The 16,877-nt window shown below is 42.2% G+C and overlaps 1 protein-coding gene across 1 annotated transcript in view; it reads left to right on the top strand.

Moving 5' to 3' along the window:
* Positions 1-3,688: 3,688 nt before the first annotated feature.
* GFRA1 (GDNF family receptor alpha 1) overlaps positions 3,689-16,877 on the top strand; it is a 142,595-nt gene continuing 129,406 nt past the window's right edge. The window contains exons 1-3 of the mRNA XM_048945933.1: positions 3,689-4,096; positions 5,079-5,381; positions 6,608-6,691. Of these exons, the coding sequence (XP_048801890.1) occupies positions 4,057-4,096; positions 5,079-5,381; positions 6,608-6,691 (427 nt within the window). The 5' untranslated portion in view covers positions 3,689-4,056. The remainder of the gene's footprint in view (positions 4,097-5,078; positions 5,382-6,607; positions 6,692-16,877) is intronic.

Raw genomic sequence — 16,877 nt, 5'->3', positions numbered from 1 at the left:
ATCTGAACTGCAGCAAGCCATAACAACCTAACGTAGTGTTCCAACACCACAGCTCTTGCACATGAGACTAGCTACAGAACAACATCAAGTAGCATCTGAGTCAATTTTTCTTCCATGTGAAATCCTTCTGAGAGTTTGCTGTCAACCACTAATTTACATGCAAATGAGTAGGCAGAAGGAAATCCAGTAAGGCTGAATACAGAAAAAAATAGTATTCTGACTTCACACGTCTTGTATGAGTGGCCTGAAGTACCATATGGCCCTGACTACAGACGGAGTTGGATGCTCATGCTGCATTCAATGCATTTAGGTTCAGTCTATAAGATGGAATGAAGCTTAAAAATGCCCATTGTTTAGGAGTTTTGAAGCAGTGTTGATTTTTTTTTTTAAACAGAAGCTTTAATATTATTATTGTTCCTCATTAGCATATATTTTCTTTATTAAAAGTTTTCAAAGAAGTAAAACAGCTAATGTAGATAACTACAAAAACCCAAGAACCTACAGTTATGTAAAAACTAGCAGTAAGTGCTGGCAGTAAGTAGCCTAAGTAGTTAGTACTGATTTCCACATTATTTATACTGTAATGGCCTTTAAACAATAATTCAGTAGTGATTATGTTGTCATCTGTCTTCTAATGAAATGTTTGTCCTTACCAGCTGCACCTTGTATTTGTTATGTTATAATCATTGTTCTGAAACTTCTTAGTAACTATCAATCAACAGAACAGAAAACTAGCTTAAATATCTTTAAAATAGCCACATTTAAAACTTCCTTTTTTTTCTTTCCCAAATTATTTCTTTTGCTGAAGAACCTTATGTTTTGAGTGATTGTCACATATAAATGGCAAGGTCGATCTTGGTTAGACTAAACTCAACAGCAAAACACCCACTGACTTAATTTTACCCTAGAGAAGATACATGGAAAAGAACGTAGGAGGAGCATAAGGATTTCAGCCACAGAATGGGTTTGGAGCTTTCATATCAGTGAGAAATGGCAGATAGATCAACTGATGATTTTTCTCAAGGTGAGGGACGGGATCTTGCTTGTAAGGAAATTACTTCATTGTTAGTTCTTGCTATCCTAAGTGCAGAAATAGTGGCCAAACCGCAGGCTTCAGCCTTCTGGTGAGTCAGTTGTCTTGGTGGCCTATAGTAAACGATTGTTTGTTTAAAATATAAGAAAAATGTGAAAGCCACAGAAAAAACAAGCGCTATCAATTGCTATCAACCACTGCATATTGTTAAAATCTTCCACTGCGGATAAACAAAGTCTACCAGTTACTGAATCTACAGAATGGATTCTGTTGCAGTCACCTAAGTATGGGATTAGTTCTGTGGGAAGCAGAGCTCTACTGTTGTGCAGATGGGACACTTCAGTTTTGAATATTTTCAGTCTGGCACCTTGGTAAATTTTTCAAGACCCAGAATGGGGTTTATAGCTGCAGCTTACAGGAGAGTACATGTAATCAATATGTGTACAGTGGCACTTGAGGTTTGCTGCATATCTCAAGTGTTAATGCGATGCAAGTGAGTTCAGCTACCCAAACCCAGTGATCCTCCATGAAGAGAGCAAAGAGCTGCATTGTCTCTGTGCTGTCAGGACACGGAAATTAGTTTAGACATAAATGGAAGGGATGGCATCCAGAGACTAATGAATACTGCATGTAAGCTGGCAAAAATTAAAAATAATTTCATCTCCAGAACAAAAAATGTGGTACAATTGCACTCATGACAAGCATGAATACTTTTTCACACCTACAGTCCTGTTAGAAAACAAACAACAGGCATTCTGAGCTACCATGTGCCATGGACTTCCTGGCTGGATTACTTTTTTCAGAACATGGTTGTGTTTTAAAGCTTTTCCGGATTATGAAATCAAAAGCTTTCTTCGTTTTTCTAGAGATGAACCAAAGACTGGCAAGGGGAATGTTTAGTGACAATCCGCAGTTTTGGAGGTGTGCTTTTCCAGATGTCTTGGTATTTCTGAACTGTCAGTAACATTTTTACTTTTTAACACTTTTAAATCACGATTTCAGTTTCACTGCAATGGTAAACACTCCACACAAGCTGTGTTTTATAACAGTAAAAGTCACTGTTAATGCTGGGCTCTGCAGTGTGGGGCTTTTCTATGCCCAATAATACTGTCTGTGTATATGTACGTGTGTGTTCAGGACATTAATGCATGAGTGGTTTTGTAAGTATTGGTCTGGATTTCAGTTCAGTTCTTGCCTGCCTTGTTGTGGTGTGAATGTTGCAGCTACTCCTGACTTACATCTCTAAATTACAGAGTTATTATCAAGCATACATATAACTTTTATACTAAGTAACTACTATAACTCTGCGTGCCATAATGATGTTAAAATTACCAGTAAAGAAGTAATCATCTTTGCATTTTGCTCACTTTAGCTCACACTGAAGTGTGTGGAAGGCCAGCTTGCTTCATGGCTTGTGTAGCAGCTATTGCAAAAGCTAGGACTGACTTCCATCATCAATGCCATCACCAACTTAGCACCTTCTAGTTACCTAGGCATGCTCCCAAAATCTGGCTGTTGTCTGTCCCTCTGACAATATCCTTATTGCACATGTAACAGATTATAGTTTTTTTTCCCCATAGAGAAGCACAGCCTCTCTCAAATGAAAGAAAACACACAGAGGTGTGATTTCATCAGTTGCAACTTGAGATCAGCGTTATGATTTCATGGAAAGAAGCAGCGCTCTGGACAGGTTGGTTTGGAAATACAAATGCACCTGCTAAGAGAAAGTGGCAGGAGAGGAAAAGAAGCAGCAGCAGAGCTTTCACTCAGATGGGTTCTGTGAGAGCTCCGCGTAGCCCGGCAGATGCTTGGCTTTTAAATAAGTGTTTCTGAAGCACCTTACAACAGTTTAGCTCCATCTGTGATTCAGTTTTCTCCACAGCAGCGGCCAGCCCCACCAGCTTCCTTCTGCAAGGAGAGGCACGTTCCTTTAGGCAAAATGTACTGTGAGAAGCAAATTCCTCAAATTGAGCAGGCCGAGCAGCGCATTGATGACACTGCCAAGGAAAGGACAGAAGTATAGGCTATTCTTTTTAAGAAAGAAAACATTTGGTCGCAGCTAAAAGCTGAGAACACCTGAATCCAGTGTTCCACGTACGAAAGCAAGGAAATCTGGAAACCGACGCTATTTTGGGCTCACTGCATTTCGTTGGGTTTTGGGGGAGTGCTGCGTAGTAGCGACTGTGGGCAAACCACTACATAGTTCTCTGCTTGAACCATCTGTCGTGCACGCGGGACATATGCTCGCCTTACTCGTGCGGGAGCCCAGTGAAAGCCGATACAGGCGGGCCGGGTCGAGCACCGCGAGCCGCGGCAGCACCGCCCCGGGGCGCCGCCACACGCACCGGACGCCTCCGCCTATCGGTCACCTCGGGAGCCCTCCCGCAGCGCCCGGGCTGCCCCGCCGGAACAGCTCCCTGCCCGCGGCGGAGCTCCGTCCCAGTTTCCCCGGTCAAACTTTCCCAGCCGTCGGCAGCACCTGCGTGCATCTCCCGGGCGAGAGGCAGCACCGCCTCCGCGCGAAGAAATAAAGTTGCGGCTCCGAGGAAGGGACGAATCCCCTCCCGCAGGGCTCGGGCAGCCGCGGGGAGCCCTGTAGGTGGCTGTCAGCGCCTCATCCCCCCACCCCTCCCCGTGAACGCTCGGTCCCTCCCCGGGCACAGGCGCTGCCCACCCAAGGAGGCGCCCGGCGCTGCTGCCCCGCTGCCGCCGCTCCGCGCACACACAGACACACAAATACGGTGCGTGCGCCTCCGAGAGTCAGCGCCTCCGCCTTCAGGTTACTCAGACCTGAAACCTACGGGGAATCTCAGCGTTCTTGTCGCCGCTCCTGCTGGTGGAAGCGGTGAAGAGGAGAGATTTTTATTACTACTATTTTTATTATTTTTTTCCCCCCTTCTCCTTATATTCAATGGATCGGAACTTGGAGTCTTTGCACCTCGGCGGTTTCGGAATATCTACATGCTGAGCCTCTTTGTTGTGGCACATCGGCTCGTTCGGTGGAACCATCCGGAGACGGCACGATGTTCCTCGCGCTGCTCTACTTGGCTCTGCCCTTAGCGGGTAAGTTGTGCGGGTGTTCTGCGCCCCGCGGAGCCGGGCGAGGGGCGTGCGGGGCCGGGTGCCCGGTGGCTGTCAGCCCACCGTTCGGACAGGAGAGTGAAGTTTCCACGACTTTGCACGGCTCTGCCTCTCGCATCGCTCGGCCGCTGCAAGCTTTGCGAGATGATAGGCTTAGCGACGTTGGGCTCCGGCAAGTCGCAGGTAAACTTTTCATTTTAATGGAAAAGGGCTGCTGAAGGGACGAGGAAGGTGGCAGCAGCCTGTGAGGGCTAGCCGCCCCAGCCTGGCAGCCAGCCCGCCGCAGGCATCCCTTGCGCCCCGAGGGGTCCGCCTCCGCCCGCGTCTCTGAGGGAGCGCGACGGGGGCACGGAGGAGCGGAAAGAGTTAATGTAATTTGCTTTGTTCTCATGCGAAAGCATCGGGCTGAGGAGAAAGGGAAGGAGACCGTAAATTCCCGTTTTAGGATATGTGTAGCATAAGCAAAACGGTGTGGAGCCTTTAGAAAGTGACTGACGCAGAAAGGAGGCTGAAATCAATCAGCGCGGATGCGTCTCTCGCGGAGCGGCCGTGCTGTTGGGTGGCTGTGATGGAAATCACTGCACAGCTCGCGGAAAGTCAGGCCGAGTGCTTAACCCCGCTGTTAAACGCTGGAGCGGGAAGGGTATCTGTTTCACCGGAGAGGGATGAAGGCTCGTTCTGCCAGGCGCGTTAACCCCTGTGGGTTTTCTTTCCTTTTTGCGTTTCCTCGTAAATCGACCGGCAGGGTTAAGGCGTGCTCTTCTTCCCTCGCGCTCCCACAGAAGCGGATCCGGCTGTGAGAAGCCCACGTGCTTTAGGCCGTGCCCGAGCTTCGCCAGGTGCTGCTCGTGGGCTTTATGCAGGGAAGTGCCTCGTGTTGCTCGGGCTCCTGCCCCGGAGCGCCGCTTGTGGCAGCCCCATCCCACAAAGAGAGTGTGTGTTGGTTTGTGTCTCCTCTTTCCAGACGTACTTCTGTCCGCAGAAGTCAGCGGGCTGCCCGGAGGGGACCGCCTCGACTGCGTGAAAGCCAGCGATCAATGTCTCAAGGAGCAGAGCTGTAGTACTAAGTACAGGACACTGAGGCAGTGTGTAGCCGGCAAAGAGAGCAACTTCAGCCGGGCGACAGGCCTGGAGGCGAAGGATGAATGCAAAAGCGCCATGGAGGCTCTCAAGCAGAAATCTCTGTACAACTGCCGCTGCAAGAGGGGCATGAAGAAGGAGAAAAACTGCCTGCGTATTTACTGGAGCATGTACCAGAGCTTACAGGGTACGTTGCAAAACAGAAACATTACATTCCCCCTAATGCAGCCCCTCACATCTGCAGCTAGCTGCTGCCACTGAGGCTAAGCTGGGGGGTCTGACCTCGTAATTCACATTGTGCTCTTCAGCTGCAAACTGAGGACCTTTCATCCGACTCGGGAACAGCTGCTGTTCCATCTCCTGTTGTTGGGAAATCCACAATGAGGGTTTCCTCCAGGGGACCCAGCTGACCTTTCTAAACCAGAGTCAAACCAGGGCATTAGCAAGTGCAAAAGCTACAAAAACAGTCGCTTGGAGATGTTTTCCCAATATTTCAACTCCTTAATTAGGACTCACCTAACAAGATCACAGAACACTGAAACAGCAAAATGTAACATGAAGAGGAGCATTGTTTTAAAGAAAAGTTTATTGTTCCTGGTGTTTGCTAGCAATATTCCCTGGATATGCTGAGGCAGAAAAGAGAAGTTCGTGCTTCCCAGAGCAGTAGAAGTGCCAGTTAGGAGGGATGTGGCAGTGACTGACTTGTGACTTCTGTTCTCATTGATGTCACTGGCCGGTTTCCCACAGTCCGCTGAGAATAGCGAAGTCCTTATGAAAGATACCCTTTTTGTCCCTGTTTTTGCTCTGGTCTTGGAGTTATAGATGCTGTCCTTCATTTCCATGTGGTCCCCACTTAACTATTTTTGTGAATCTTCTTTTGTGTTCTTCCACAAAAGACAGTCGTCCCTTTTAGTTCAGTTATCCAAGCATCTACTGGAAGGTTGTCATGAGTCGATATATATTTGTGTTCTAGCTTTCATAATAAATTGCATGACTCTCAGGCATTTTCTGCATCATAAATAAATTTCCCTTCCAACAGTATCTTGTTAGGAATGTTTTGTTCCAAAAATGCTCATTTTTTGGCTGTTACCTGGACTGCTCTTCTATTGTTAGTGTAGTGAAGAGGAACTTTCCTGCTGGTGTATTGAGATGGGACAGATCTGATGATGTCAGACTGTCACTGCAAAACAAATCATGACCTTATTCATGGGGGAAGGAGAGAAAAGAGCTAGTGATGGGGATAAACAACTTGCTTCTTTCAGGTGTTTATATATAGAGAGAAGTAGCCATGCAGATACATTAAAGGGAATTACCTATCAAGTCTATTGCAGTTACTTCATTTGATAGTCAGCAACAAAATCTTAGCTTGAATTCTTGTTTTGAAAAAAAAAATGAACTTTTTTTTGTCTTTAGGAAATGACTTGCTTGAGGATTCCCCCTATGAACCAGTTAACAGCAGGCTATCAGACATATTCAGGCTAGCACCGATTGTATCAGGTAAGCAGGCTTAAAATTCTTTAACTGAAACATGAGTTGAATTCTGGAACTTTCATAACTCGTGGAACAGTACCTTCTTAAGTAAAGATATGAGTTGGTGACTTTCTGGATTTAAGAAGTTCATAATATGGTTGGTTTTGTAGTAATAATTAAAGCTGAAGGAGTTCTCGGCAGGATGGCAGTTTCTTGAGTCATTCTTAACAATAAATGCTAAATGTTCCTGTAGGTGGCAATCTGATTCCCTGTGTTCCTGATTCACAAATCAGTTCCTTTTTGGGAATGTGGTCAGTGCAAATTACCTCCTGTTCGCATTCAAGAACATCAGAAGATAATCTTTCAAATGTTTTCATAAGGGAATGCTTTACAGTTTCAAACAGTTTTGTTATTTTGTGCCTTTCAGAACTTGCTCGTATTAATTACAATGTTATTCATTAATTTAATTATGCTGTTTGTTTGCACTGGACTAAGTTACATTCATTTTGGATGATGTTAATTGAAACAATGAATTTGGGACATCTACAGTGGTTGAAGGTTGGAATTTAAATTCTTTTTCACAGTTTCAGAAAGTCTTCTGAGGATGCGGTCTGTACTCAGGACTTTGTTTAGTTACATAAAGAAACTGTGCACAATGGAATATGCATGTTCCATATATGTGCACAATGTAACATGATGTTAAGCTGTAGTTAACTGACATGGTACAGATAAGCATTAGTAGATTGCTCTTCAAAGGAAAAAAGAAAAGAATGGAGAGAATGGCTTGACCAATTTTCAGCATTGCTTGCACTTGTTAGGACCTTAAGTCTCATTAAAAGCTGGGGGATGTAGGTTGTTAAGTATTTAATGGTACAGATTTTCAAAGGCCTATAGACACATAAAATGTAGATAACTGCCCACTGGGATTTTCAGAAAGGGCTAAGTGATTTAAATAGGTGCTAGATGCCCAGGCATTTAAAAAAATTCTAAGTGCTTAATGCATCTTTAGGTATCTTAATGCCTTTGAAAATCGGCCCTTTAGTCACTTTTCAAAATGTAACTTCAGATCCAAATTGCATTCATCTTTTGAGAGCATTGCCTTAGTTTGATGATCAAGTCTACTGCAGAAGTAGGGAGAAAAAGAATGTCTGAAGAAACTTCATTCATTTATTTATCACTTAAAAAACAGACAATCCAATTTAGTACAAAAGCAAGACAAAATCAGGGAAGAGGTCTTCTAGGCTGTTTTCTTAAACAAAAGGGGCAAATTCTAACCTATCTTTGCAGTGTTATACGCTACTGAAACACCCTCTGCTTTCTATTACGTGTTAGATTGCCCATTTTCTTGCAAAGTAATTTTTTCAGTAGTGCAGTAAGTTTCTCTACTTGTTGTGTTCAGCAGCAAAGTAGGACAAGTGACTTCTTTCCTACCACAGCCACTTGGGTTGCTGGTGGACTGCTGAGGACTCGGTCAGTGTTAATGGTACGCCACGAATTACTGTTTGCTTTGATGGAAGTATCACTCTCACAGGGATTGGAGGCCTGGATTAACAGGGAACAAACAGAAGGTGTCATACAGAGGAGAACCACCACTGTTTGGAAATATTGTCATTTTGGAGAAAAAGATGAGCAAAAGCATTTTTCTTATCGTCATGGTTACTGCTGCATGTAACGTTCTTTAAAGCTGCCTCCTTAAGAGTTTTGCAGGGCTCTGCATACACCCCAAACAGCAGAACTGTGTAAGAGATTTGTATATCTTGATTTAAACAAACAAACAAAACCCTGTGCAAGCAATGTTGGCAGGCATTTCATAACTGCTAATACAGTTATTGCTGCTTAGAGATGTTTCTGCAGTGTTCCTTCTCATTAAAGTTACTTGGGTGTAATTAAAAGCAGAGGTTAGCCCTACTATCTCATGTAGGTTACTCTGTGGTACTGTGTGACTTGGTATATATCAAGGCTGTTGGTTCAGCTGTGCTTTTTTGTTTGTTTTCTACTTATTTTTGAGACAATATAGCAAATCATTATAATTGGCTTCTATCCTATGTGGGGTGGGAAGGAACCATTTGCCTAAGATGACTATTTTGTTACATCAATCTTTTGAAGTATATATATGTCAAAGGAACGGGGGGGCAGTTTTTAGAAGGAGTTAAATTTGGCCTAATTTTGAGCTGAAGGAAGTTCAAAATTGTGTCCTTCTCTTAAACAGAACCCTATTTTCTCATTAGGTGTTGAAGCATCAGTATGTTGACTTAAAACATTGTGCAGGAATATATATATATTTTTTTGCTCAACTTGTTCCTAAGTTTGTAGTTTCTCTCAAGTTCCCATTAACCTAACGGGGAACAAATGATGAGGTCACAATATTAAAGTGAAGCTTTGTTTTCTATTTTCAAGTAGCCAAAGTTGTACTGAGACTAGTGGTTTAATTAGTCTGGAACTATTAAGACAAAGTGTTCCATACAAACTTCAAAGCAAGGTTCAACAACATTGTTTTGAATGTTGAACAAACTGAAACATATAGAAGAAAGCATAAAGATGGCTAAAACAAGTATGTGCTCAGTGTTTGGTTTACATGTGAAAATGTATCCTGTGTGTTCAGAGTGCTGCCTGAACTTCCTTCCTTTCCATCTGTGCTTTACGTTCAGGATTCAGCTCTTTCTATGAAGCCAGTCTTCTGATACCCCACATTGCCAAACCCAGGACTGAGAGCCTTTCCTGTTGAAGGCCAGGGCTGTCTTATTCTTCTGATTTGGATATGTCTGATTTTTCTTTAGAAATACTGTGTTTGATGCAGCACTTCTTCCTCAAGGTTGTGAATTATTCTAGTAGGCAGCTCTTGAAATTACTGAAGACCTCTGTGTGTGTTTCAGAGAGTAACAGATTTGGGTTACTTATTGTGATGTATAAGCTTTTTGCTTAAACAGCAATTTTTGCTTAAATCTTAACAGCTTCTGAGAGGTGAAAACATTCTAAGGCCCTTGACTTCTATCACAGCTATAGTAAAGGCAAAATCTGTTGATTGGATTTTAGAGTTGAGTTTCACACCAAATTAACGGTACATGCTTGAGTTAGTTTGTCACTTGTTAAAGCTATCTACAGCTTTTCACTACCTGGGGAACAGTTTGGTTCTTGAATTTGTATTTTATTTGACATTGACCCTAATGACTGGAAGATATCTTACTATTTTGATATCAGCTGATACAATGTAGTTGTCATCTCTGTGGCATATTTCAAGAAAATATCTTGCATGAAAACTGTGGAAATACTAACAAAATAAACGTTGCTGAAATATCGCATTCATTTCCATGCAAAGTTGAGAGTCACTGAAGCCAAATAAAAAGCCTTAAGCCTTGGCTGTGAAGTGGTGTGGACAGAATACTTAATGTTAAAATGATTTGAATATTCAGATCAAGATAATTGGGATGGCATAATGCTTCTGCCTATGGATTCATTTTTAAGTTACTTACTGAAGTACAGGCTTAATAACCCACTGTTCAGCCTTGTGTATCTTTATTTTACATCCACCATGTTAAAAAATAAATAACATACAACAAAAATCAGAGTACTTCTTTAAAAAAAAAACCCTGAAGTTTTACTAGTGTAAGAGAACTGTTGAGTCACGGCCTGAGCCACTGATTGATCACCTGGGTCAACCATGGGAGCACAGGTGAGGGCAATTCAGCTGTGTGACTGGAATTCTAGACCCTATTTAGGGGCTGATAACACCGGGGAAAGATCTCTTTCTGGAGATCCCTCCTTTATGGAGCGTTTCAGCGTGAGCCGATATCTTTGGATACGGGTGAGCATTCCTTCTTTGTTTATTCCTTTGCTATCTCACTATGGTACTGTTTCCAACTGTACGTTGGTTGACTGTACAACTAGTAATCTGTGAAGAGGTGGTTGGGTACCTGCTGCTGCTTGTGTCTTGTTGCTAGTTGTTAAAGTGCGAGACAACTAGAAATTAGTAATTCTGCCAGTATATCTTTTTAATGTGGTAAACAGTTTTTTGCAGAGTGTGTTGTATCACTGACAAATGAGAGAGAAACTGGCTTGTACGTTTGCATGTCAAAAAGGAGAGTTGCCTGATTACATATGTCTGATAAAAGGCTGTTTAGTCTTGTAGGCAGTAAGTGGGAGCTTACATTTAGAGAAGGGTATCACAGAATATCCTGAGTTGTCAGGGACCCACAAAGATCACCAAGTCCAACTTCTGGCTCCACACAGGACCAAAAGTCAAACCATATTTCTGAGAGTGTTGTCCAAATGCTTCTTGGGCTCTGGCCATCTTGGTGCCTGGGGGAGTGCGTTCCGGTGTATACTTTATATTTAATATGATAAATTTTTTCTAAAAGGGAGAGTTCAGTAGATAGCACAGCACACAGGGTTTCTTACTGGAGTGTCTATTTTCACGTTGGAACAACTTGAGGATCTCTTAGAAATGGGTTTGGGTCTCCCTCTGGGATGCCTGTGTGGTTCAGAAGGAAGGACTGGGTTAGTGGTGTTTGCCATTCTTCTTCTGAGCCATTGGATGTCTTGTAGGCATTTTGTATCGTGGGAGTTCACAGATTAGTGTTGGCATTGGGAATGGAGGAACTACAGTATGAACATCAATATGGAGAAAGGCTGTTTTTCAAAATGGATTCACAGTATGCAGAGGAATAGAGCTTCCTAGTCCATCTGCTTAAGACTCTTTCATTTTCCTTACTCTCATCCCTTTTCTTTTTGCTCCTTCTATGAAACACGGGGTTCACAATGGGAAAACTCCCCATCATTGAATATTAGTACTGTCTAAAGTTTCATAACCCTGAAATTATTTTAATCAGTAATTGATTATGTTTCCCCATACACTTTCACAATTCCTGTAGTTGCTGTGTTTCAGGTAGCACGTCTCTGAACCCTCAACTGTCAAGTGGTTCTTTTTTTTATGTAGTAAATTACTTGTCTTTCATAGAATCCATACAAAGTTGTTTTCTTCTGTGTTTTTTTTTTTTTTTTTTTCTCCTTACATGTATTTAGGGTATACATGTTTTACCAAAAATATATGTTAGAGCCTTTGTCCTAGCCAAAAGAATCATTGCTTTTTCCTTTTGGAGTTTGTAGTGTGTGAATTAGTGGCTTCTGCAATGAATAAATACTGCATGACGTCCCCAGTTCCAAAAGCCTGAGGCCTCTAATCCTATTCCTAAATCTGTGTGTATTTCAAATGCTACATATTTTTGTAATTTAACAGTATGTTTTCTTCAGTCATTTCTATAAGAATATTTGCAATGCCACATTTCTACAAAGTCAATTTAATTTACAAGATATTTAGTATCTTGATTTCTCTCAACTGCTTACAATTCTCTTATTAGCTCTTGCCTTTCATATTGCTGCATCTTTTATTTCCAAAAATGAGATATTTCTTGTTACTTACCTTGCACATTCACCCAATTTCATAAACAATAAACCAGATCCTATTAAGTTAATAGGAGTCTTGCAATCTGATTCTGTTCCCACTGAAGTAAGCATAACACATCAAGATCTTTTTATTTGATTACGATGTATTCTGTTTCCTGTTGTAATTTTTTGGCTTAGTTCTGGTTTTCTGATGTGCAGTTGAGCCTTTTGAATCAGAAGAGTGAAAATGTATTCTTTATTTTGTGAGATGCACAGCTATATTTTCCTTTGTAAGATAATGTGCATTAATCAGAATTACAGATTTTAGAACCAATATTTAACATTGTTGTTAGAGTTATAAATCTAGTGCAAGTCTCCAGTGAGAATTAGTGTCCCTTTGCGTGTTGCAAGAAAAGAACAGAACAAAACAAACACAGGCATCTATTTTAGCTGCATTTAATAAAATTAAAACAGTTTGATAAAAATAAATCTAATATGACCATGTACAGTGTTTACGTTCTTTGACATTTCTGTCTGCAGATTTTCTTTGGAGAGACAACTAGGCTGGCTTCCAGTCAGATAACAAGTTATCAAGGCTGCATAGATACTAGTTGCTGATTTCCACTTCTGCCATTTTCATAATCAGATTGGACTTCACACAAAAGAAAATCACTTTGGTGGCTGTTGGCTTGCAGGAGCTCTTTGAATTTCCTGTTTTCTACATTTCTTGAAGCTAGATCTGATTATGAGAAGGGAATTAAGTACCTTGCTGAAGTAACTGATTGACTGGCTTACAAAGGCCGTGCATATGCTCTTTAACTTCAGGAGGAACGTGAACAGGCACTGAAACACCAAATAGGTATAAGCAAGTATTCACATCTTGGTCCATATTCATTGCCTCAGTGAGGTTATTGGAACTTTTTTCTAATACTTTTGAAGATGTGTTGGGGGTAAAGTTCTGTTTTCTTCAGGTCCTCTGCACAGCACAGCTTTGAGCAAATGTAGAGCTTGTCCCACTAGCCTGGGCAGGGCATGTCAAACCGTGTCAGCATGGCAAATGAGGTGAAATGTGTTTCATGGAAGGAGGAAGCATATGGTGATACAGCACAGAGTATTTCCACGTGAATGTTCAGTGTCCTTGAATGCTGGGAACAAGAGAGAATATGTAGGAGTCTTGAAGGAAACCCAGAGTGTGTTCTCCTGGGCAAGAGAAGTGTTGAGAGAGAGGCTGAAGGAGCTGGGCTTGTTGAGCCTGGAGTGGGAAAGAATCTTAGAAAACCTCTTTGTGGCCTTTCACTACTTGAAAGGAGCTGATAATCAGGAGGGAAGCTGACTTTTTACATGATCTGATAGTGAAAGGCCAAGGGGAAATGGCTTTTGTTGCAGTTTAACCTGGCAGGTGGTTAAGCACAGCATAGTCCTTTGCTCACTCCTCCCCTTCCCTGTGAGATGGGGGAGAAAATTAAAAGAAATCAACAAAATAAAACTAGTGAATTGAGATAAAACTATTTACTAAGGCAGAGAAAAGGAAAAAGGTAATAATTATGATAAAAATGTATGTAAGAATAGATGCACAGGCAGTTTTTCACCATCCCCCAAATGATGCCCAACTATCCTCCTGAGCAGCAGAAGAGAGATGAACTCCCACACCCTTCAAAACTCCTTCTGCATGATGTCATATGGTGTGGAATTTCCTTTGGGCCAGTTTAAGTCAATGGCCTTAGCTCTATGTGGCACTGCTTGATAACAACTATGAACACTGGTGTGTTACCAGCGTTGTTTTTCTGCTAAAACCAACACATAACATAGCAGAAGTTCTGTAGGAAACAATTCCATCCCAGCTGAAACAGAGACAGCTTTAAACTAAAGGAGGGGAGATTTGCATTAGATGTTACGGGGAAAATTTTCCCTCAGAGGATTGTTAGGTGCTGGCATGGGCTGCCCAGAGAAGCTGTGGGTGCCCCATCCCTGGAAGTGCTTGAGGCCAGGTTGGATGTGGCCCTGGGCAGTGTGGTTTGGTGCCAGATTTAATGTTGGCAACCCTACTTATGTCGAGGGGTTGAAATGAGAAGGTCTTTAAGGTCCCTTCCAGCCCAAGCCCTTCAATGATTCTAGGACTGGTTTATAAGCGTGACTAGGCATTCCACTTATAGTGTACAGTGCATCCAGCAAAGCGCATCTTTTGTCTCAGGTAGCATTATGGGAGAGAATTGCCATCCCTTCTGTCTACATCTTCACAGAAAAGCTTCAATTATAGTGTGGTGGACCAGACATCAACTGATGAAATGCGTATGCTTTTTTGAGCAGCAAATTGCATAGCCTTCTGTTTCTCATTACAAGCCAACTTTATGGCTTGTGTAACTGCCACACTACTTACGAAACAGAAGCAAAGGCATGCAGGTATCTGCAGATATCCTAGCGATACTGGTGGAATTACTTTGAGAGATGGGATGCTTTTTGCTGAGGAGAGTAGCAGGGTCTGCCCGCCTGTGAGAAAGGATATAGCCATTTCAAGGACTTGGTTAGCAGGAGGCGTTGTGGGCTGCAGAGGGGTGATGGGGACACAGAACTTACAAAGAGCTTCACTTTTCTGCCAGGTGTCTACAAACTGCTGTGTTGCAGGCATAATGGGTTGGACACAGCAGCCCCATTAGCATGGCATGGTGAGAGCCTCTGACAGGTCAGTGGCACTGCAGTGGTGCAACTGCTGGCAGGCCTGACCAAAGGAGATGCCAGCACCGATTAGGAGCCTCTGTATGGCAGCCTTCCTCGGTGGGTTTGTTGGTAAGCTGCATCCCTCCCATGAAATGCAGAGAACAGTGCCAAAAAGAACAGCAACCTGCAGCCTTCTGTCTCTTGATGGCACAGCAAGGTGCACATTATGGCAGGTGATTTGCACTCTGACTCTTAACATTAAAAGTACTTTAAAACTTTATTTTTGTAACTCTCTTTGTGTTTGATTCTCAACGATAACTTTGGCAATGTTGGAAAACCCAGTGGTATCTGTCAGGAGTTGACAGTATGTTAAAAACTCTGAGAGTAAAATGCCTGTATGTGATGAAAAGAAATAAGAATTTCTGAACTGTAAGGCAGAACTTTTGTGATAAGCGTCATTCGTTTCTTTTTTTAAGCTGTGCATTATATTATCTTAACCTTGGAGGGGAATGTGTTTACAGCTTTCATTTTAGAAATGCAATGAATTTGTTGACTAAACTAATTCTGTAATTATTTTATGTTAGTGTTTAGGTATTATTTTCAAGTTACTGCATTTTCTTTGGCTGAGACTAATGAAACAGTGCTATCTATACAGTTAGGGCATCAACACAATTAAGCTATTTTCTGAATAGTTCTTCAGTTACTGCAATGCTTTGACGACAGTTTTTATGTCAGACTATTGTCCTGTGCAATCTTCACTCAGCTGAAAATTTAGCATGAAATGCATGACACAGTGTAATGGCACAGAGATAGCTCTTCCTGCATAGAAATTTGCAGAAATGATGGGTTGTAAAGAGAGTTGAAGATATCAAACAATTTGAGTAGGATCCCATAAATAAAGATGCTTTTCTGCATTCAGTGGTTATATGATTTTATCACTGTCTGGTGTCCATAAAATGCATCTTCCCATTAAAGTTTTGTCATGCAGCTGATGAAGTTCAAAAGTGTTAAAAGCTTCCAATCTCTTCCTTTTTAATTCTGTGCCCTAAATTCAGTATTAAAGCTCGGTTCAGCAAAGACGGTTCTTCCCCTTCCTTTTATGACAGGCTGCTCCACTCCATGTTCTCCTGTCTGATGTTTTTTCTCTGCAGTCTGCCTCTGCCCCATCCCTGCTCTCCCCATCTTTGTGCTCCAACACCTCCCCATCCTCCCCCTGCCTCTACTGAGGTGACATGTCTCCTCTTTGAAAGCTGCCCTTAAACTCTGCTTTTTCCAGCATTCTCCAAACTGTTCTCTTACCTTTCATACAAGGAGTTTGAGATGTGGACTAATAAAAGAAATTGTTCCTGAGTAATGGAACTAATAAAGACTGGCTTCCTACAAATTCGCATCATCAGTCTCCTGGATGCCCCGTTCTCTGCTCAGACAGGGCTCCTATTTTCTGTCTCTATGCTGTCTCTCTCCCTGGATACTTACTCATCACTTCACTTGTCTTTAATTCTGTCCCATGTCTCTGGTCTCTGTGGGGCAGCAGATGTCACAGCTGGGTGGGTGTTAGGCGTATGCAGAAGGGCTATATGGATGTGTGTGCTGGCACCCTCTCAGAGCCAGAGAAACATCCCCCTTCTCTTCAGTAGGCAGGTTTGCTCGGTCCATCTCCTCCATGCTAGTCTGCTGCTTTCCGTGACATTTCTAAGAACTTCCTCTTCATTACTCTGTCACTCTTGTCTGAATGTGTCCCATGGGTTGAAAACTTGTTGAGAGCTTTCAGGAGTGTAGAGAATAAGAGAGGAGACCAATATTGCATTTACCTACATTTTCATGAAAAACTAGGATTAAAAAAAACAAACCACCAAGTATGATTCCTGTCATATAAGCATTAGACTGTGACATATCTCATCTTATTCTAGTCTCATAAAACGCCTACTGTGTTGTGCAAGTGATATAAATAAACATGCAGTGGACTTGGAACATACAGGCAATTAAGTGCAGTTGATGAATGTCACTTGTATTGGATAATTGAGGATCTCAGGATTCTTAAAATGGGAAATAATTCATGCATTTAGGTTATTTAGCATGAAGATTATTTATTCAGATTTAAACAAGAAAGGAAGGGCCAGTCCAAAAGCTGTTCTGTATGAATCCACGTATCGCATTTAATTATTTGAATAATACTGTA

This window comes from Lagopus muta, chromosome 5, assembly GCF_023343835.1.
Source record: "Lagopus muta isolate bLagMut1 chromosome 5, bLagMut1 primary, whole genome shotgun sequence".
Taxonomy (NCBI): Eukaryota; Metazoa; Chordata; class Aves; order Galliformes; family Phasianidae; genus Lagopus; species Lagopus muta.
Note: the sequence above shows the minus strand (reverse complement) of the source record. Positions and strands in the feature narration are given on the sequence as shown.